Genomic DNA, 22,523 nt, shown 5'->3' with positions numbered 1-22,523 from the left:
ACTTCAAGTTAAATTTATGACAGATTGAATATTAGCTATAGTGTTATACACCTCACTTCCTGTTTTATGCAGCTTGGTGTATATGTGAGCCCTATGTCCAGCAGCTTTCTCAGACTATGTTACTGATGGATGGGAAAACTGTTTCATAGTATCCTACGGAAATACACAAAATATAACCATACAATTTTGGTTTATAAGAGATTTAACTTGTGGCTAAAGGAAGTACAATGAAATCTATTGTAAATCCTTCAGAACAGGAAAATTCAGAATTCATTTCTTTAATTTTGAAGGGAGAACTCATTAGTGCCCTACTTCCAGAATAGATGAGAGATTATAAAACTAATTTGCTTTCCAAAATACCATGAATTGAAGAATTCAGTGTATATCTACCTTGCCTACCTCTTTTACTTCATTTTCATTGCCTCATAATTATTTGTAGGAAGTACCTTGTTTCCCACGTGTATAGTTTGTGTTGCATTTAAAGCTTTGCCCTCATACCCAGTCTTATTAAAGCATTTCACAGCATAATGTTGAATAATTAAACGTTTCTTAAGCAGTGATGCTTAAGATGGCTCTGCAAGAGAAGAATAAAATAGAAAACACAAGGTTTCTCATTTAAATGCAGCCCGGTGATAAATAATCACTGTGTTAGGTCTCTGACCAAAGAGACACACTTTCTCAGTGAACTGGATCTGTGTGTCGCCTTTGGCATCGGCCACTTCACGGGGAGTCATGCAAGAAAGCAGACGCAGAAATGGAACTTGCGTGGGTGTCTTTCTGTACAAGTAGTTCTAATAAATTATGGCTACATCTCCTGAAGAGTCCTTTCTGCTCAGAAGCACATTTTCTATTATATCTAAGAAACTCTCAACAAAGTCTTTTAAATAGCCTTAAAATGATTCCCTTCAAATGGTATTGAGTCTAATTGTTCTGATGTGAAAGAACTTATGAAGGAAACTGGTCTGTCAGTGGTTTCTGAGTCCTGGTAATATATTAGTTACAAAACAAAGCATGCCCTTTATTCTTGCCCTCTAGATACAGAATTTTCCAGCCAAGGTTACACTTCAGAATCACCTGTGGAGCTCTGCTTACATCCACCACGAGAAATTCTCTTTTCATAGGTTTGAAATGAAGTCACTGCATCTGTTTTTTAAAGTTTCAGAGGTGTTTCTAATAGATACATTCCCAGTTGAGCACCACTGCCAGCTTATATTTGAATTCGTACCACACATATTCTGTGTAGCATGGAAGTAACTTTGATTCATACTGGTTCTATGGCTTTACAAAGACTAGATCCAAGACTCCGGCTTGAGCTCTTCCTACACTGGTACTTGAACCCAGTCCATCTTTGAGAAAAGCTTCAAAGCCTCTCAGTAATCGAGAAGTTGTCTTGAGCATCCCAAAGCCTGCCAGGGTATTGTGAGGTCTCAGGGTACTTAATAACAGGAACAGTAATGCCGTCAGGAGGAACTTCTCACATCTTTGGAGTTACTGGGCAGGAGTTGTGAGTGATAGAACTCCCAGTTAGAAATTATACCCATCACTCAGAATGCTTTTGTGACTTTTTTGTAAACATAGAAATTTCTGATGAGATGCCTAGATTTGGTATTAAAGACTGTCAGGAACAAGATGATCATTTGTCTCATTTAAACTGATCCTTAAGTATTGGCAGCAAGTCTAGGAAATTATGCCAGTATTTTATTTCTAAACAGGCCTGACTTTTAGCTTGTATTTAAGAAGGAGATGTTGTGCCCAGATAGGCAGTTTAACCAACTAAAGGAATAGTATGTTTATTAATTATGATTAAATTTCCCTCTAAAAATCTAATCGGTGGTAGTTTAGTCAGAGTGTGGAGATTGATTTTTCTTTTGCATTGGAGTCCAGAGGGAAGGGAGTTCCAGCATTGGTATCGTTACTCCACAGCCATCAGAGATTCAGGTTTTTCTCTTTTTTTTTGTTCCATCCATTCTTGGCACTAGCATATCCTATTAGTTCTAGCTGGCTTCTGGAGCTTCAGCCATCCTCAAAGGGTCATAACTCCAACTTGAGACATCTCCCTTGAAATAGCTTTTCTGGAACTGCCTCAGTAAAAAATTTCTGCCTCCATGTCTGGTCATTCCTGTCGTCATGGGAGACTGGAAGCTTATTACTTGGGAAGGTTGCCACTCACTGTCATTAGGAATCCTGCTGTTAAGAAAGATCTGTTACATCCTGTTTTGAAGACATACTTACATCAGGAAAACCAAATTTTAGTGACATCAAAAAAAATTAGAATATGAATTTAAAAGATCCCCTAACTGCCATATACCATGTGTCTGATTAATGAAAGCAACAAATCTTCGTGACAGTGTTCTCTTTAGAATTCTCAGCAGGACTCATTGGGAATGGCTGTTAAGTTTTATATATTTTAAATCAACTGAAGAATGAGTTCTTCAAAACAACAGAGGGGAAAAGACATTTCAATGAAATCCTGTTTCCTTTTGGAGACAGGGAGAATCAAAATGACCTCACAGACAATTCAGTGGACATCTATGGAGCTAGCAGGAGTGGGGTATACTATATTAGATGATCTAAGCTAAGAATGAACTTACTGAAACACTCAAATTGCTTAGTATTTAGATGGAACAAGATAGACTGATGCATGAAATAGTTAAACACACATACAGCAATGAATCATCCTATCTCCAGATAACAAGACCTATCCCAGAGAGAATGATGCACACAGTAGGTTAAAGTTTTATTTTTTAAATTTAAATATTCTATTGCTGTTAAAGTTGTCCCGGTTTTTCCCCCTTTGCTCCTCTCTACCCAGCCTGTCCCCCACTCCCACAGTCAGTCCCCACACCGTTGTCCCAATCCATGGGTCATTCATATGTTCTCTTCGACTAAGCCCTTCCCCTTCTTTCAGCCAGTCCCCACACCACCCGCCTCCTCTCTTACAGTTGTCAGTCTGTTCCATGTTTCTGTGCCTCTTATTTTATTTTGCTTGTTAGTTTATTTTGTTAGATTACACTTATAAGTGAGACCACCTGGTAGTTGTCTTTCACCACCTGGCTTATTTCACTTAGCATGAAAGTCTCCAGTTCCATCTGTGCTATCACAAAAGGTAAGAATTCCTTTTTCATTGCTGTGTAGTATCCCATTGTATAAATGTACCAGTGTTTCTTTTTAATCCACTCATCTACTGATGAGCACGTAGGTTGTTTCCAAATCTTGGCTATTATAAATAGTGCTACAATGAACATAGGGGTGCATAAGCTGTTTTAAATTGGTGTTTTGGGATTCTTAGGCTATATTCCCAGCTATGGAATTGCTGGGTCAAAAGGCAGTTCCACTTTTAATTTTTTGAGGAAATTCCATCCTATTTTCCATAGTGGCTGCCCTAGTCTGCATTCCCCCCCCTACAGTGCACCAGAGTTCCCTTTCTAGCACTTGTTGTTTGTTGATTTATTAATGATGGCCATTTTGACAGGTGTGAGGTGATAACTCATGGTGATTTTAACTTGCAACTCTGATGGCTGGTGATGTTGAGTATCCTTTCATATGTCTATGGTCCACCTGTATGTGGGTTAAAGTTTTTAGTAGAGGATATTGTCTTAATCCATTTGAGCTGTTATATCAAAATACCACATATAACTGGATGGCTTATAAACACAGAAATTTATTTCTCACAGTTTCAGAAGCTGGAAGTTCAAAGTCAGGGTGCCAACATGGTTAGTTAGGTTCTGGTGAAAGCCCTCTTCTGAGTTACAGACTGCTTAATTCCTGCTGGGTCCTTACTTGGTGAAAGCTGAGGTGGAGGGTGACTCTCATAAACCCACTAATCTCATTCCTGAGGACTCTGCCCTCATGACCTAATCACCTCCCAAAGGCCACATTGGGCATTAGGTCTCAACATGAATGTGGGGGGGGACATAAACATGCAGATCTTAGCAGGTGTAATCACTTCTGCCTATACAAATAAAAAGGGATGGGAAGATGGAGAAAATTTTGTTGTCTAGAATCTTATAGGCAAAAACAAGGAGTAATGACCATATATACCTGTAGACCATAGTGTACATAAATATGGGAGATGGAAGAGTTTCTGCTCTATGAGACCAGATTTTTAAAATGTTCTGAGGCCTTACACATAAATCACTGTTCACGTGGTGCTATCTAATATAATATTTACTGAATATTTCATACTTGCAATAAACTTTTTTAAAATTGTATTTTATTGATTATGCTATTACAGTTGTCCTGATTTTTCTCCATTTGCCCCTCCACACAGCATCCCCACACCCTCCAGCAATCTCCCCACCATTGTTCATGTCCATGAGTCATGAGTTTAAGTTTCTTGGCTACTCCATTTCCTAATCTGTCTTTATACCCCCATGGCTATTCTGTAAATACCTATTTGTACTTCTTAATCCCCTCACCTCTTTGCCCATCCCCCACAACCCCTCCTGTCTAGCAACCATCAAAACAGTCCCCGTATCCATGATTCTGTCTCTGTCCCTCTTATTTGCTTAGTTTGTTTTTAATTTTATTTTTTAAAGATTTATTTATTTTTTTTAGAGAGAGGGGAAAGGAGGGAGAAAGCGTGAGAGAAACATCAATGTGTGGTTGCCTCTCAAGCACCCCCAACCAGGGACCTGGCCCACAACCCAGGCATGCACCTTGACTGGTAATCGAACTGGCCACCCTTTGGTTTGCAGGCCGGCACTCAATCCACTGAGCCACACTAGCCAGGGCTGCTTAGTTTGTTTTTTAGATTCAGGTGTTGATAGATATGGGTGTTTTTTTGTGAGGGGTGGGGGTTTGCCATTTTACTATTCATAGTTTTGATCTTTTTCTTAAGTCACTTTAACATTTCATGTAATAATGGTTTGGTGATGATGAACTCCTTTAGTTTTCTCTTGTCTGGGAAACTTATTACCTGCCTTTCCATTCTAAATGATAGCTTTGCTGGGTAGAAAATCTTGGCTTTGGGTCTCTGCTTTTCATGACTTTGAATTTTTTTTGCCAGTCCCTTCTGGCCTGCAAAGATCCTTTTGAGAAATCAGCTGATGGTCTTATGGGAACTCCCCTGTAGGTAACTAACTTCTTTCCTCTTGCTGCTTTAAAGAGTCTCTCTTTTATCTTTAACCCTTGGCATTTTAATGATGATGTGTCTTGGAGTGGGCCTCTTTGCATCCATCTTGTTTGGGACTCTCTGTGATTCGTGGACTTGCATGTCTATTTCCTTCACCAAATTAGGGAAGTTTTCTTTCACTGTTTTTTTTTCCCCCAAATATATTTCCAATTTCTTACTCTTTTCTTCTGGTACCCCTGTGTGAATATTGGACCTCTGGAAGTATTCCCAGAGGCTGCTTATACTGTCCTCATTTTGGGGGGATTCTTTTTTTCTTCTTATTGTTCTGATTGGTTGTTTTTTGTTTTGTTTTGTTTTGTTTTTTGCTTCCTTATGTTCCTAATCATTGATGTGATTCTCCATCCACTCTACTGTTGTTTCCGTGTAAATTGTTCTTTACTTCAATTAGTGTATCCTTTGTTTCTGACTGGATCTCCTTTATGCAGTTGAGGTCATCACTAAGTTCCTTGAGCATCCTTATAACCAATGTTTTGAACTCTGCATCTGATACATTGCTTATCTCCATTTTGTTTAGCTCTTTTTCTGGAGTTTTGATCTGTTCTTTCATTTGGGCCATGTTTCTTTGTCTCTTTGTTTTGGCAGCCTCCCTGTGTTTGTTTCTGTATATTGGGTAGGGCCTCTTTTGACGCTGTGTCTTGGCAGTGTGTCCTAATGTAGTAGGTGTCCTGTAGGGTCCATTGGCACGGCCTCCCCTATCACCCAAGCTGGGTACTCATGGTGTGCCCTTCATGTGGCCTGAGGACACCCTCCTCTTGTAGTTGAGCCTTGGTTGCTGTTGGCAGATCAGTGGGAGGGATTTACCCAGGCCAGTCAGCTTCAAGGACTTGCTGTGACTGCTCACCACCAATCTCTGCCCTCTGTGGAGGATCAGGTGTGCAGGGGGCAGGGGGCATGGGCATGGTGCTTCCACGTGGTCTGTAGCTGTTCATTGGATGCGCTGGCCGTGGCGCTCCCCAGGTGGTACAGGCCACTGTCAGCCCCGACCTGTGTTTTACCCAGGGCTGCCCTGCCTGAGTTGTAAAGCAATGTGAGATGGCTGCTACTTATGCTGGGCTTGAAGATTCTGAAGCTGTGAATCTAAGATAACTACTGCTAGTGTCGGGCCTGGGGCTCATTGAAGCCAGCTGTCACTTGTTTGAGGCTATTTAGGAAGTTGTGCAGTATGAGCGAAGACCAGCCATTCATATGGAAAAGCAGCTTGGGTGGGCCTGTAAGTTGTGTGGGGCAGAGTCTGTGGGAATCTCCAAGGTGGGTCGAACAGTGTTAGCCAGGGTGATGGAATCTCAAGATATGGCACCAGCTTACCAGCTCTGTGGGGAGAGGTTTTAGAAAAGAGACTATGGCCTCTGTTCACCTTGATGCCAGACACTTCAGTTTCTCCCTGTATACCACTGGTGCCTTTCCAGCTGCTACCCCAGTGCTGGAGTTCAGAGGGAGTGAGTCTGAGTAGGTGAGTCTGTGTGTGGGTTCTTTAAGAGAAACTGCTTTGGGCTCTAGCATATTCTTCCATGGACTCAATCCCCACTGGTTTTTTGTAGCTGGAAGTTGTGGGTAGTTATGTTCCTGGCATAGAAACCCTGGTCTGGGGTCTTGATGTGGTGCTGGGACTCCTCGATCCCAAGATATTCCTCCCAAATTTGTATCCGCCACATACAGGTATGGGAACAGCCCATTCTGTGTCTGTGCCCTTCCTGCGAGTCTGGATGGATGTGGTTTCTCTAGTTCCTTAGTTTTCAGACTTATATCTAAATTGCTTCTGTAGTTGCCAGACTTCCATTCAACTCAATTTCTGACAGTTCTTAGCGATGGTGGTTCTGTATGTTAGTTGTACTTTTGATGTGGTATGTGAAGAGGTGAGCCTTGTCTGCCTATACTGCCATCTTGACCAGAAGTCCTACAATTTCCTCCCTAAGGAGAAAATTCATTCACAAGTTGTCACTTAGTTGAGAAAATCTAGATTTTGGTTTCTTATAGCTATGAATGTCAAATCTAGAGGACAACCCATCCTTTTTTTCCCTTTTTTCTTTCTTAATTACTTATCTATAACCAAATCCAATCTGTTGACTTTACTCCTGCAAATAGGAAACAGGAAACTATGGAGTCTCCCTGTGAGAAGAGGGGTAGGCTGTACCTTCTGTGACCTCACCCCTTCAGTCTGATTTGTTCTGGAGGCAACAGTTGTGATTAGCTCCATACCTGGAAACGGAACCAGCTAATGCAACAGGGTCTGTTAGCCTGGCCTTTAGACTCTGCAAGCCATCTTTTGAACCTATTATGATAGTGCACTTCTGGGCACCCTTGGGGAAGAATAGTTTACACTCTGATCAAGTATTAGATCAGGGGCCATTCTCAGTCTCATGTAGCAGTGGAAATGCCTTTGACACTCTGGTATTAAATAACTGCTTCTTTGAACATATTGTGCAATGACACACCCTTTCCCACCAGTTGTTCGTTTCCTTCAAAGCTATTGTTCTCAGTTTAGTTCTCCAGTAGGGACTACTAAGGAAAATAGAAACCTCACAAATTGTACTTTCTTTTTATCTACTTAGTGCTGATGCAGCTTTTTCATATTTTGGTGTTTGTGTTCCCCATTCTCCATCCCACTTCCCCTCTGCTTTCAGGTGAAGGTCTCCCACAGGTGTATTACTTTGGACCATGTGGGAAATACAATGCCATGGTGCTGGAGCTCCTCGGCCCCAGCTTGGAGGACTTGTTTGACCTCTGTGACCGAACTTTTACTTTGAAGACTGTGTTAATGATAGCCATCCAGTTGGTAAGTTGGCATTTGTCTTCTGCAAAAGGATAGTCAGGTCCCGTTCCCCACCCCCAACACATCCTTCTGATCCTTTTGGTGACTTAGGTGATTTGGTGATTTAGGTACAGTGACACCTAGCAGATGCAAACTCACAGGCTTGACGGCATTCTAGGAAGCTAGCTGTGACGAGAAGGGCTAACCCAGAGAAGGCATACTGCATCAGCCCTTTGCTCTGTTTTGAGAATTTGTACCTCAGAATAACACCCTACCCTTACCTGAAGTGGAAGCAGATAATTTAGATTAAGGAGAAAAAGGATGCTTCGGTGAAGTTGTGCAAATGCAAATAATTTCTCAGATGTCTTCTTTAGAGGTTTTACACACATGAACGTAAGGTTTGGTCACGCCCTGCCTCTCGCCTTACTGTTGCATCCAAGGAGAGACTGGAGATGGAGCCCAGTGCCCTAACAGTCAGATTCCGAAATTGTGTGACCAAGTATCCGCCTTAGTTTTCGGGCCTTCAGGTCGCACAGAGATTGACACAGCTGAAGAGGCAGCCCTCTTAGCTCCTCCCAAATTACACACCTCTACCAGTTTAAGGAACAGTTAAGACAGTTCCTTTGAGAAGTTTGTCAGCCCCTCAGGGGAGGATGCAAATGCATATTTGTTGGTCTGAGATAGTGAGGGTCTTTTCCACCCTATAGCAAAAATTTGGAAATGGTGGAAAATTGACTTTATTTTTTGAGTCCAAGTTTAAATATCTGTGCTTTCCTTTCTATACTAAGTAGAAAAGCTTTGTAGATCAAAATGAACTTAATGAAATTTTAAATGATTATATGATTATATTATTTTGGGCTATTTTTACTTTCACATATACCGTAAACTGCACCTTTACCTTTGCTACTAGCCAGTTCTGTGATATCAGTCCCGTATTAACTTCTCTGGGCCTTACGTCCCTTATTTCTGCTGCTGAGAGAGCTGGGATGGCTAGTCCTGTTCAGCCAAGAGGAAGGCGTGGGCAGGAGGTGAATGTGGCAGTGGCCCTGTCTTCAAAGCTGCCGGCATACTTTGATATCCTGTCTGGGATTAAGTACTTCTTGCCTCTCAAATGCTTACTTTCTGAAATAGCATAAAAACACCTATTTCTATGTATCATTTGCAAATTGCAACATGAGGTTTAGCTGGACTGTCCTATCCCATTCTTTTATCCTTTGCTGTGTCAATATTCATATCAAAAAATATGTTCTGATATACAAGAGTAAAATGACTCTGGGTGGCTAAAAGAAATGAGTTTTATTTTCATTTCAATAATTGAAACCTTGGGCTGATAAAGGAAATGTTTTGCTGTATTTTTCAATAAATGTCTTTAGATTTTTTCTATTATCATTTTTTTCTCGTTTAGCTTTCTCGAATGGAATATGTGCACTCAAAAAATCTCATTTACCGAGATGTTAAGCCAGAGAACTTCCTGATTGGCCGACAAGGCAATAAGAAAGAGCATGTTATACACATTATAGACTTTGGACTGGCCAAGGAATACATTGATCCTGAAACCAAAAAACATATACCTTACAGGGAACACAAGAGTTTAACTGGAACTGCAAGATATATGTCTATCAACACGCATCTCGGCAAAGGTGTGTTTGTTTTCTACTCCATGAAAAGGGTGGGTTTTTAAAACAACTGTTTATTCCAATAACACTTCTGTCCCCATTGTGCATTACAATTTGTGATTCTTATTGCTTCACAAGGTAAGTGATTTTTATACTTGAGAACTTAAAATGGTAGGTTAGTAACTTTCCTGAGTATCCTCTTGACAACACAAGGATTTTAATTCTTTATACATTGACCCTTGAACAACATGGGTTTAACTTCACAGATCCACTTATGTGGGGTTTTGGGGGGTTTTTTGGTAAATACTTTGTAAATGTACTTTGTGATTTTCTTAACATTTTCTTTTCTGTAGCTTTAGTGTAAGAATACTGTATATAATACATAAATCTTATAAATAATGTAATTGACTATGTTATCAGTAAAGCTTGTGGTCAGCAGAAGGCTATTAATAGTTAAGTTTTGGAGGAGTCAAAACTAGTATGTAGATTTTTACTTCAGGCAGTCCATACCCATATCCCCACTGTTGTTCACAGGTCAGCTGTACTATGTTGCCACATGTTTAGTTTCTTAGCTGTGTGGGTAGCTGAATTACTGTATTAAGGTGATAGCATTTGAGTAAGTTTAGTGGTGAGTTTGGTACAGATGACCTTGTACATGACATCAGGCTAGTATCTTCTTTGGGGAAGAGTATTTCACTAAAACATGGACTAGGCTTCTGCTCACTGTATGCAATTCCATGAATAATTCTTTGAGGAAGAGCCTATGTCTTGTTAAGTGAAAATATATTTGCTTTTCCATGAGTTTTGCATTGTATTCAGAATAGACAGTTTGCACTAATATTGCAAAAAGCACTAATCGGGGCAAAAATCCTTACTTCTGAGAGGAACTACTCCAGGGGAGAGTATCTGTTAAGAAAAGTCTAAAGAACAGTGGAAGGCCAAGTAGGTGGAGCCCTGGGCCTCTCACCAGCTTCTCCAGAAATCTTCCCATTTTATCTCTTTTATATATTGGTCTTTCATGGAAAATTCTATTTGTAGACAAGGTTCCAAGGTGATTTAAAAATATATAAATACCACCACCCTAGAGAGTATAAACGGGATATCATCAGGTTCCACAATCCTAGACATAGCTAATTATATCAGGTATTTAAATATTAATGAACTGACATCTTGCCTGGTTGGCTCAGTTGGTTGGAGCATCATCCAGTACACCAAAAGGCTGTAGGTTCAATTCCCAGTCAGGGCTCATACCTCAGTTGCAGGTTCAGTCAGGGCACATATGGGAGGCAGCTGATGTTGCCCCACATCGGTGTTTTTTGCTCTCTCTAAAATAAAACAGTCTTTTCTAAAATTGTTTTTAATCTTCACCCAAGGATATGCTTATTGATTTTAGAGAGACAAGAAGGAGGGGAAGGGGAGAGAGAAACATCGGTCAATTGCCTCCCTTAAGCACCCAGACCAGGGATCAAATCTGCAAGCTTTTGGTGTATGAGACAGTGCTCCAGCTAACTGAACCACCAGACCAGGGCGCTCTCTCAAATCAATGACAAATCCACGGACGAGGATTAAAAAAACATATATTAATGAACTGTTATATACTAATAATTGTAAAGACTAAGATAAATAGCTACCAAGTTGCCTCATTGAATAAACTGCACAGGTATTCAGATGATGAATTAATATAAGCAAAGAGTAAAAATGATACTTGCAAAGTAGTGTGATGCAGTTTGAGTTTAAATCATGAATGCTGTCAGAATTTTTTTAGTAACCACATAGAAATTCTCACTAAATGTAGTATTGATACTTTAAAATTAGACTAGAAGGTCCTCTGCTATTTATTGACAGTGTCACTTTGGATAAATTGCTTAATCTTTTTGCCTTGGCTGGTGTGGCTTAGTGGATTGAGCGCCTGCCTGTGAACCAAGGGGTTACTAGTTCAATTCCCAGTCAGGGCACATGCCTGTGTCGCAGGCCAGGTCCCCAGTAAGGGATGGTAGGGGATGCATGAGAGGCAACCACACGTTGATGTGTCTCTCCCTCTCTTTCTCCCTCCCTTCCCCTCTCTCTAAAAATAAATAAATACAATTTCTTAAAAAATTACTTAATCTTTCTGAAACTCATCTGTAAAATAAAGAGTAATATTTCTCAAGGATTTTGAGAATTGAATGGATAATATATGTAACGCAGGTCTCTTGCATAGTGCTCAATATTCCCTTCTTCCTTTTTACAAGGAGACAGACTGTGTTGTAAATAGTAAAGTCATAATTGCTTGGTTTAACTGACAGACTCTAGAAATTGTTGTTCCAGTGCGTGCTTCCTAGGCTCAGCAGTTTAAGTTCTGATTTTTTTATTCTTGTCAAGAAAGGCAAGAACAGACAAGGGGAGTGTTAGGTATGTGTTATGTTTGTATAAGGTATAGTATAATGTTTAAGAAAAAGGGATATGAATCTTGGCTTTTTCACTTAAAGTTGGTGATTTTAGTCCAATAACCTTCCTCCCTTGGCCTCAGTTATTTCATCTATGAAATGGGTATGATAATAGTACTTTACATTATAGGATTCTGTGAAATAATGCATATAAAGTGTTTAGCATAGTGCCTGGTAGTAGTAAAGACTCTATAATGGTAATTATCACTTATTAATCAACAAAATGTTTTAAGCATCTACTTTAGTCAGACTGGGTTCCTTCATATCTTGGTATACCCATTTCTACAGGAACTTCTCCAAACTTGGACTTCCTAGTTCCAGAGTTTTTTTTTTTTTTTAGGTCAGAGCCAACCTGTCGCCATATTTTGTCCTTCCAGTGTTACAGAGACTCATATATGTAGTTGTCAGATGCACTTTAAACTCGGGCCAGTGTCTCAGACCAGTGAGGTTTCCATAGGAATTCTAATCCTGTTGGTTTTTATTTTTTAATTTTTTTAGTTTTATTTCTTTTTAGAGAGAGGGGGAGCGAGTGAGAAATAGAGGGAGAGAAACATCAATGTGTGGTTGCCTCTCTTGCACCCCTACTGGGGACCTGGCCCGCAGCCCAGGCAAGTGCCCTGACTGGGAGTCTACCGGGCCACCCTTTGGTTCACAGGCTGCTACACAGTCCACTGAGCCACACCAGCCAGGGCCTGTTTCATTATTTTAATAGCTTATTTTTTATTGTATTTTTTCCCATTACCATTTATCCCCCTTATATCCTCTTTCACTTTTTCCCCCTTTCCCCACCCCTGCAGTAGTCCACACTGTAGTCCATGTCCATGAGTCCTTTTTCTTTTTTGCTCCATCCTTCCACCCTCCACGTAGAGCTGTCAGACTGCTCTCTGAGTCTATCTCTATTTTGCTTGTTAGTTCAGTTTTCTCATCAGATTCCACATATGAGTGAAGTTGTATGGTATTTGTCTTTCTCTGACTGGCTTATTTCACTTAGCATAATGTTCTCCAGGTCCGTCCATGCTATCTCAAAGGGTAATTTTTTGGGGGGGCCAAGTCGTATCCCATTGTGTAAATGTCCCATAGTTGTTTTATCTACTCATCAACCGGTGGACACGTGCTGCTTCCAAATCTTGGTATTGTAAATAATGATGCAATGAACATAGGGGTGCTTATGTTCTTTCGAATTAGTGTTTCAGGTTTATTCAGATAAGTTCCCAGAAGTGGAATCACTGGGTCATAAGGCACTCCCACTTTAATTTTTTTGAGGTATCACCATACTGCTTTCCACAGTAGCTGTACCAATCTGCATTCCCACCAACAGTGCAAAAGGGTTCCCCTTTCTCCATATCGTCCCCAGCACTGTTGTCTGTTCTTATGAATGATAGCCATTCTGAGCTATGTGAGATGTTATCTCATTGTGGTTTTAATTGCATTTCACTAATGACTAGTGACGTTGAGCATCTTTTCATAGATCTATTGGCCATCTGTATGTCCTCTTTGGAGAAGTGTCAATTCAGGTCCTTTGCCCAGTTTTTAATTGTTTTGTTTTTTTTTTTTGTCTTGAGTCTAATAAGTTCTTTATAAAGTTTGGTTATTAACCCCTTATCAGATGTGTCGGTGAATATGTCCTCCCATTCAGTGGGTTGTCTTTATTTTGTTGATAATTTTCTTTGCTGTGCAAAATCTTTTTTAGTTTGTTGTAGTCCCATTTGTTTATTTTTTCTTTTGTTTCACTTGCCCAAAGAGATATATCTGAAAAAATATTGCTACGAGCAGTGTCAAAGATTTTGCTGCCTATGTTTTCTTCTGTGTGTTTATGGTTTTGAGTCTTAACATTAACGTCTTTAATCCATTTTGAATTTATTCTTGTGTGTGGCATAAGAAGGTGCTCTAGTTTCATTTTTCTGTGTGTATCTGTCCAGTTTTCCCAGCACCATTTATTGAATCAACTATCTTTAGCCCGTTGTATGTGCTTGCCTCCTCTGTCAAATATTACTTGACTACAAAGTCACGGTTTATTTTTGGGCTCACTATTCTGTTCCATTGATCTATGTGTCCATTTTTATGCCAGTATCCAGCTGTTTTAATTGCTATGGCCTTATAGTTGGATATTAGGTAGCGTGCTTCTTCCAACTTTGTTCTTCTTTCTCAAGATCACTGGTGCCATTTGAGACCTTTGTTGTTCTGTATAGATTTTTGAAATACTTGTTCTAGTTCTGCGAACTATGTCATTGGTATGGTGATAGATATTGCGTTGAATCTATAGATTGCTTTGGGTAGTATGGGAGTTTTAATGATGTTAATTCTTCCTATCCATGAACAGTATATGTGTTTCCACTTGTATCTTCTTCAGTGTCTTCTTATTTTCTGAGTACAGGTCTTTAACATCCTTGGTTAAGTTTATTCCTGGGCATTTTATTTTTGAAGCAATTTGAATGGGATTGTTTTCTTAATTCCCCTTTCTGATAGTTCATTATTGACACATAAAATGCAACTGATTTCTGGATGTTAATTTTGTATCCTCTACTTTACTGAATTCATTTATCAGTTCTAGTAGTTTCTCAAAAATCTCATTTTATAATGACTAGGCTTTGCTGTGAAGAGAAAGAAGTTGCCCTTTTTTCCTGTAGAGCTGATCAATATTGAAAATGTGGAGAGTTTCGCCCTCTAGTGTTCAACTAACTAAAGTGCAACCATTTGTTGAGAATTTTTTATTACCAAGACACCTCTTCTTACAGGATATAAAAATGGAGAGCTGATGAGTAGGTGTGATGTAGCATGAGAAACTACAGGGTGTGGTTTCTCTCATGTCCCTGATTTGTGGGAGGCCTCACCTCACCCTGCTTCTTCTTCTTTAATTTGTTTAAGTTCTGTTACCAAACTCTGCTTTTGTCTGATGACTTTTTGTTTTCAATTACACATAAAATTCATTGCAAACTTGAGGCCAGCTGGGTAGACAAAAGCTCCTGGTCTTGCTGTTTTATTCTATTCTTTTAAAGGTTATTTCAACTGATGTATATCAACTCTATTTTATGTTACTTATTTATCAATTATATCAGGGTGCCTCTAGTGACCACCTTTCCAAAAACCTCCTTCAAATGGCAGATTCGAAAGTTGCCTTTTCTTTGTTTTTCTGTACGTAGAGCGCTGTTAACTCTTCCGTGCAAACTGCCCGTGCTTGGTGGTGCAACAGTTAAACACACGCTGAGTAGTTTTCCCTGCTTCCCTGACTCTCCTGGGTTTTACTTTCTGCACAAGGAAAGCACAGTCAAATTTAAGGTAGCCCCTTAGTCTTGCTTCTGTATTTTTTTTATAAAACCCTAAACTTGATTCTGAAAATAAACATAAAATGTCTGAGATGAACCGTAGTTGGCAAATTAGAAATGGAGGTATGACCTACTTAAACCCAGTCCGACAGTCATTGGTGCTGTAGGATGTTCTCAGAGATGAAGTTACAGTTCTGCAGTTCTTTGTCATTTCATCATTCCAATTAAAAGAAAGAAAAATCTAGCAACCTGTCTTACGATAAGCTCCCAGAATGCAGGGTTCCTGTTTTAGATGCCCACACAGGGCACCTCAGCAATAAATTTTAAGTTTTTCTTAAGGTGGCCGTGGAATATGGTGCAAATGGAATGGAGCCAAGAGATTATACACTGATGTTGGGTTTTATCAAATTAAATTTTGATATTAGTTTTTTATTAATTTTTATGACAAAGAGAAAGCACTAGCCATGTACGCCAGGCATTCTGCAGCTGTGTCTTCACAGGCTGAGCCAGAATGGACAGTTTAAACAGCTTTAGCTGCTAGTCTGCTGCTCACTTTTCTTTGATGGTAACTAAGGGTAATTGTAGCCCATACACTGAAAGTAACATTCCATTTAAATTATCGTACTTTCAGGAAGGTGACAGTACTGAGGGAGGGGCAGTTACTCACCGTTTAGTGGTCTGGACTTGTTTTAGCTTAGTATTTTCTCTTTTCACTTCATATGTACCTGTCAGTGACAAGTCTAGACAGAGGAGGTACACGTTGTTTTTCTTGTGTTGATTTAAAATACTATCCCTGGTTTCGATATACAAGGAATTTGTAAGCAGAACCCTTCTAGAGCAGAAGGGTCTCTGAATGGACTGCTTTGGTGTTGAGCCCCTTTCTACTTCCATAACTGCAAATGTAATGTGTGATCTGTCTTCCCTTTTAGAACAGAGTCGGCGGGATGATTTGGAAGCCCTAGGCCATATGTTCATGTATTTCCTTCGAGGCAGCCTGCCCTGGCAAGGACTCAAGGTATCCTTGAAAGTGCTCGGTGGAGGTCTTTGTTTCAATGCTCAGTTGTTAATGAAGGGGTTGCTGGCTTGCTGTCTGCAAGAAGCGCAAAGGGGAAGAAGACTGGCTAAGGGATGAAGAGCAGGGACCAGTTACATCAGTCTGTATTGTAGATGCTTACCTGAAGTTTGAAGGTCTGTTTTGCTCACAATTGTCTGTTTCCCCTTCTGAATCCTTATTCCTTATTTTTGGATTTTCCATAATCTCTTCTCTCATTCCCTCCCAGCCTTGGCAATTCCGCTTTTCTCTCTGTCATTATGCCTCCCCCACTACTATTATGTAGCAAGATGAGTGTTCCCAGTGTGTTGAGGAACTTCTGGGACAAATTGATGACAGCAGCTGCTACACATTTTACCAGCAAGGCCAGCAGGGCTGGGTGTGTTCCTAAGGGGAACTGGAAAATACTTGTTCGTTGTACGTAGGCTGAGTGCTCACCTGAACTAAAACAAAAATACAGGCTTAACATTGCTCTTCCAGTTCTGTACTGAATAGGCCCACACAGGCAATAGCCATTCCTTGTGAAACGTGCAGCTTGAAGAAGTAGCCTTCCTTTGGTAGGTGTCAGTACAGTACATATATGTCAAAGTTAATTGTTAATTATAAATATAACCATTGTAATTACTCTGTGTCTCTGGCTGTAGACTAGAAAATGGTAAGCTTCTAGCCCATGCTAAGTCCCATTAGATAGTTAAATGTGAGACATACTTTTTCGTTGGATTTATATCAACATGTTAGCTCTCAGTACTCCTACACCTGCTACCCGCTCCTACACTTTCTACTCCCTCCAAAAGGGCAGAATGATTGATTTTGCTGTGTTCTCTAGAACATGATCTTGAAAATAAGGCTTCTACCCCTTCCTTTCGGGAAAGTTTTCTTTCTTTCCCCTTAATATCCTCTCTTTTCCTCTCCTCCACAGTCTTCTCCTAGTCATATATGTCTTCTCATGGATACTGACAGTTGTCAAATAGAGTTTCACGTCCCATTTGCTCATTATATAGCCAAACAGAGCATTCATGTGTATGTGATTAATCATTTGAAACTTTCTCATGGCCCATGAATCATTTTAATGATAGGTCTAAAGTTTCTCCACCTTACTTTAGGATGTTACTGCTCCAAGCCAGGTGCAGCAGGCTAGGTGGAGAGCCTCCAGAGACTCCTGGAGACCACATTGTCGGTCTGAGCTCCAGAAGCCCTGTCTGTAGCTCCGGGCAAACCATACTTGGCCACTTTGAGCCACTGACATAGATCAGACCTATTTGTTAGCCATGCCTTATCATAGATGACACTTTCCCTCTGGAACCACATTGTGGAAAGGCACTGCTTTCTACTCTTTGTTCTGTTTTCTATTCAACTTCACAATATATACAATGTAGAGCCCTCTATCTATCTGCCCCAACTTGGATTAGCAGTATTTTTCATCTCATCATAGAGCTGATCTAGTAAGGGGAAGGCTGAATCACTTTTGAACCCAGTAGCCATGGGAGACTACTACGCTTCTGCAATGTTGGTAATGTTGCCACATACTTTTATTTTCTTATCCCAGCCACTTGTCTCATTACATTTCATGGTACTTATCTGAGACTACTAAGTATATTTTTAAGTAAACATTCCAGAACACAGTAGATGTTTTATATGTATCTCAATACATCATCTCTTCTACATTTCATATTTGTTAGTGTTAGAAACACAACTGAGACTGTCTCACAAACCCAGCCAGTTTGAGTGAAGTGACCATTGTGTTCCCAAACACCCTGGGCCTCCCCTCCTTAGTGCCTCTTTCCAAATAACTTTCTCTCTTTACTCTCTACAGGCTGATACATTAAAAGAGAGATATCAAAAAATTGGTGACACCAAAAGGAATACTCCCATTGAAGCTCTCTGTGAAAACTTTCCAGGTAAGATGCTAAAAGGACACATTAGTAAATGTGACTAAAGCTTTGAAGTAGATGAAGGAACTCTCCAGAAAACTTAGATTTTCTTTTATTGTTATTTAGACCAAGATAAGTTTCATTGCTTTCATTTGGTCCATAAAGAAAACACCTGTGTCAGATAACCTGTACAGCATTCCTTGCTTGGCCCAGAGCTTCTACCCATGGGGAGCGTTCAGCTAATGAGCATGGCCTTTCACCTCTTTCCTAACAGAGGAGATGGCGACCTACCTGCGATACGTCAGGCGATTAGACTTCTTTGAAAAACCTGACTATGAGTATTTACGGACCCTCTTCACAGACCTCTTCGAAAGGAAAGGCTACACCTTTGACTACGCCTACGACTGGGTCGGGAGGCCTATTGTGAGTATGTCCTTCTTTGCCTCCTCACTGTAGACCGGCAGTGCCCCACCCCTGTACTCGTCAGATTTGCTGCTTGAATCCAGGAGCAGAAAAAAAAACACATTCCTTTGACTGTAGACTTAACACTTACCAACCTATTCAGGGTGATGCCATAGATTGCTCTTACTAGAATTAGGAAGTAGGAATAACTAACTACTTTTATACGTTTTTAAGATTATGACCAGTGTGTCCTAAGATATCAGAATTTAAGCCAGTTTTGAAGAATTTTTATTTGAATGATCCAGAAGCTGAAACTGGATAAGCTGTTAAGGTGCTTGACTTCTATAGGAGTGTAACCCAGCACCATAGGACACTTTTGAACTCGCTCTTCTGGCCAGGGATCACAGGGCCTGGGAGCATGCTAACAGACATCACTGTAGGATTTTTTTTTTTTAATTTTCAAAAGCAAGCTGCTCTCCAATGAATTATTGAGGACCAAGCTGCATCCTTTTTTCAGATAAGCAAACTGAGAAGACAAGAGGACTTGAAACTGCCTTTGGTGGCCGAGAATAATAATTGCTATATTCTGTTAGAATTCGGTGCTGTCCTTTGCAGAGGCATGAGTTGGACCTGTTTTCCCATTTGACTTATTGTTATGTTTTTCCAGCCTACTCCAGTAGGGTCAGTTCATGTAGATTCTGGTGCGTCTGCAATAACTCGAGAAAGCCACACACACAGGGATCGGCCATCACAACAGCCTTTGCGAAATCAGGTATGTGTTGGACCTTCACTGTTTCAGACGTTCCCTTTATTTGTGGCTAATGTCAGCACCGAAATTCTTTGTCTCCTCTGCTTAAGTGTATACACTGAAATTAAAGACAAAGGCTATGCCAGCTTTCACTGGTGTGGTGGGGTGGCATTCTAGCATCCCTCCGGGATCATGTAATGGCACGGAAACACAGCCAGTCACCTTACATGAAGCATCCGCTCTAGAGAATCTGGGCCTGTCGTAAACTGCTGGCTGAAAGGACCTGCTGGACAGACAGAGTGTATGGGCTAACCCACTTTGGGTCTCAGTGGCCCTCAGTGTATAGCTCTTACCAGCGCTGGCTTCTCCTTGCTATTTAGAAGGATGGGTGATTTGGACTTCCAGCTGACCTGTGAGTGAACTGGCACCTCCACTGCACCTCTGTCCTGTACCCAGGTTAACTTTAGACTTATGGGAAGACCCAACTTTGCTTCAGGCCACTCCAGGAAGGCTGTGACATCTCCCTTTCAGTGTTCATGCCTAGGGAAGCTAGTGGTCTGAATGAGAGGCTTCTCTTAGCGTAAAGACAGAGGAGGCAAACACACAAAAAAATCTACAAACTTGATGACATTTAAAGAGAGGAGAAACTAATTGGGAAATCAACATGATGATTATCTTTATATTATATTGCTGAAAGAAAAATGAGGACTTCAGTAGACAAATAAGCAAAGAATAATAAACAGATGCACATGTGCTTGCACATGCACACACACACACACACACACACACACACACACACACATACACACAATCATCATTACCTGTCACGTGAGTGTGTTTCTCCCCTCCCCTGACCTCACTTTTTGTCTCCACAGATGTTTTTACAGTGCAACAACACTTCTCTCACAGGTGCACATGTGAAAATACATGGGTTAAAAGTAGTCTATAGAAATACATACATGCACGTATGTATAGTGAAGTACTTGCAAAATATAGGTAGACTCACCAGTAAGTCAATGTGCTTGGCAAAATGTGTGGCTTGGTTAAGAAAAAGAAATGTGTAAAGGAAGGAAATCTGTGTATGAGAGAGTGGATAGGCAAAAAGATTGGGGTAGCAAACTGTGTACCCTAATTGTATTTATAGCCGCATGCTTCGACCAGAGCAGTTGGCTCAGAATTGCACGTGGACAGCAGAATACTGTCAACTTCTATAGTTGTTCTCTCTCCTACCCTCTTTTTAAAAGCATGGTTGAGTACACAGTTAAACTGACACTCTCATACATAGGTCTTTGCAAATTGTTACAAATACTCTAGAAAGTAATTTGATAAAGTTATTGTCCTGTTTGATAGAATAATCTTACTTCTTTGAATCAGTCATAATAAAGCAACCCAAGATACAGATTAGGTTACGTGTATAAACTGTCACAGTCCCATTTGCAGCAAAGTTTTAGAAATGACCCTCCTATCCAGTTATAAGGGAATGGTTATGGATCTAGCTCAAATCCTTCATCAAATAAACTGGGTTATAGTAAAAATGACTTGCAAATGTTATATGGTCACTTAAAACATAATTAGGAAAACTTGGAGCAACCTGAAAATGTTTATGGTTCATATAGTGAAGAAATCAGAATACAAAATTAGAAATCCTTCAAGCTTTCCCCTCAGGAGAAGGGAAAATGAGAGGATCAATGGGAGAAGATAATGCCAAAGTATTAGCATACTTAGTGTTGGAAGAGGTAGCATTCTGGGTAATATTTTCCTAAAGTATTCTATAATAAAGTTATATTACCTTATAATGAAAATGCATTTATTGGAATTTGCCTTAAAAATGCTTTTAAATAGAAAAGATCTAGAAAAATAAATAATTTAAGTAATCAGTGCAGTCTAATCAATATATCTGCCTGCTTATGGTTTTTGGAATATTTGAAAACTGAAATGTGTTTCCTTTGGTTTCCCTGGTGTTTTTTGCTTCAGTGAATTCATAATCAGTGCCACTGTTTTGGAGGGATTTTTAAAGTGTAGGAACAACAGATGGTTGCAGACTTAAATTGCCAAGGTAGAAAATGAGGTCAAACAGTGTCTGAGAAGGTACAGAGAATCCCAGTGTACTTTTAAATGAGATCTCATCTGAAAGGCAATAAGCTTCGTTTTGGAGAGTTGCATCTGAAGATCTCACTGATTTTTTTTTTCCAGAATTTTTAGTATCCCATGGCCACTGAGGGATTGAAATTCCCCATATTAATGCAAATGTTACATCTCCTTTCCAGCAGGATTCTGCATCCTTGCTGAGTAGAATTCTTTCTGCCCTGTAGGTAAATGGATTTCTAGTGTCTGTTAAGCCTTTCCACTGTGTTTAGTCTGTGGTCTCATTGCCTATATTCCATCTCTAAGGTTGTTTTCTTGTGCTTTTTTTTTTTTTTTTTTTTTTTTTTTAAGAAAAATGCAGCTAAATATGTCCCTTTTATGACTCCGGGGTTGAAAGCAGTATGATTTTTTAGACTAATTCTCTTCAAGTTTTGAAGTCAGCAAATATTTTTTCAGCAACTTTGACTCAGTGAATCTAGCTGAGGACCTACTATGTGAGGTATGTCGTGGGGATACCAGGATAAGTATGAGTCCTTGTCCTCAAAGAAACGACAAGCAGGTAAACCAGGTAGCCAGATGACTGTGGCACAAGGCAGCACAGATAAGCTTCCCAAGTTGCCAATTACCGTCATCAGGGATTGGAAGGCGACATTTCATCTACTCTGAGTGTGACAAAGAGTTTCATGAAAGCAGCTGCATTTGAAATGCTCTTAGAAGAATTAAGTGGAAATGAAAGTTATTTCCAAGCCAAAAGAAAGTCAAGCCAAAAAGAAAATTTGGGTAACAGCAAATTATCTAGTTTCATTTTGCTAAAATATATGGTGTGGGTAAAGGAGACAGACTAGGAAGATAGGCTAGAGCCATTTAATGAAGCTCCTGGAATGCTGGGCTGGAGAATTGGTACTTAATTTCAGAAGGAATTAAGCACTAAAGGTTTCAGAACAGAGGAGTGATATGATCAAAACTTTGATTTAGAAATCTTTTGGCCCAGAAGGTAGTAATAGCCTGGCAGCCAGCGTGCAGACAGTAAGAAGACAGTGAGTTCCCTTGAGAAGTAAAGGGGCGGCCTCGATGGGCTATAGTAGTGAAAATGAAACAGAACTGGAAAATGGCACAGTGATAGAATCTACTGGAATTAGCAGGCCACATGGCGTCAGGGTTGAGGGAGAAGAATGAGT

The 22,523-nt window shown here is 40.1% G+C and overlaps 1 protein-coding gene across 3 annotated transcripts in view; it reads left to right on the top strand.

Annotated features, from left to right (window-relative positions):
* CSNK1G1 (casein kinase 1 gamma 1) overlaps positions 1-22,523 on the top strand; it is a 164,107-nt gene that overhangs the window by 109,410 nt on the left and 32,174 nt on the right. For all 3 annotated transcript variants that reach the window (XM_045822461.1, XM_045822459.1, XM_045822462.1), the window contains 6 exons: positions 7,756-7,907; positions 9,289-9,523; positions 16,118-16,203; positions 18,053-18,137; positions 18,385-18,533; positions 19,180-19,284. In XM_045822461.1, the coding sequence (XP_045678417.1) occupies positions 7,756-7,907; positions 9,289-9,523; positions 16,118-16,203; positions 18,053-18,137; positions 18,385-18,533; positions 19,180-19,284 (812 nt within the window). The remainder of the gene's footprint in view (positions 1-7,755; positions 7,908-9,288; positions 9,524-16,117; positions 16,204-18,052; positions 18,138-18,384; positions 18,534-19,179; positions 19,285-22,523) is intronic.

The sequence above is a fragment of the Phyllostomus hastatus genome, unplaced genomic scaffold (assembly GCF_019186645.2).
Source record: "Phyllostomus hastatus isolate PE091 unplaced genomic scaffold, TTU_PhHast_1.1 phas_scaffold_501, whole genome shotgun sequence".
Classification (NCBI taxonomy): Eukaryota; Metazoa; Chordata; class Mammalia; order Chiroptera; family Phyllostomidae; genus Phyllostomus; species Phyllostomus hastatus.
Note: the sequence above shows the minus strand (reverse complement) of the source record. Positions and strands in the feature narration are given on the sequence as shown.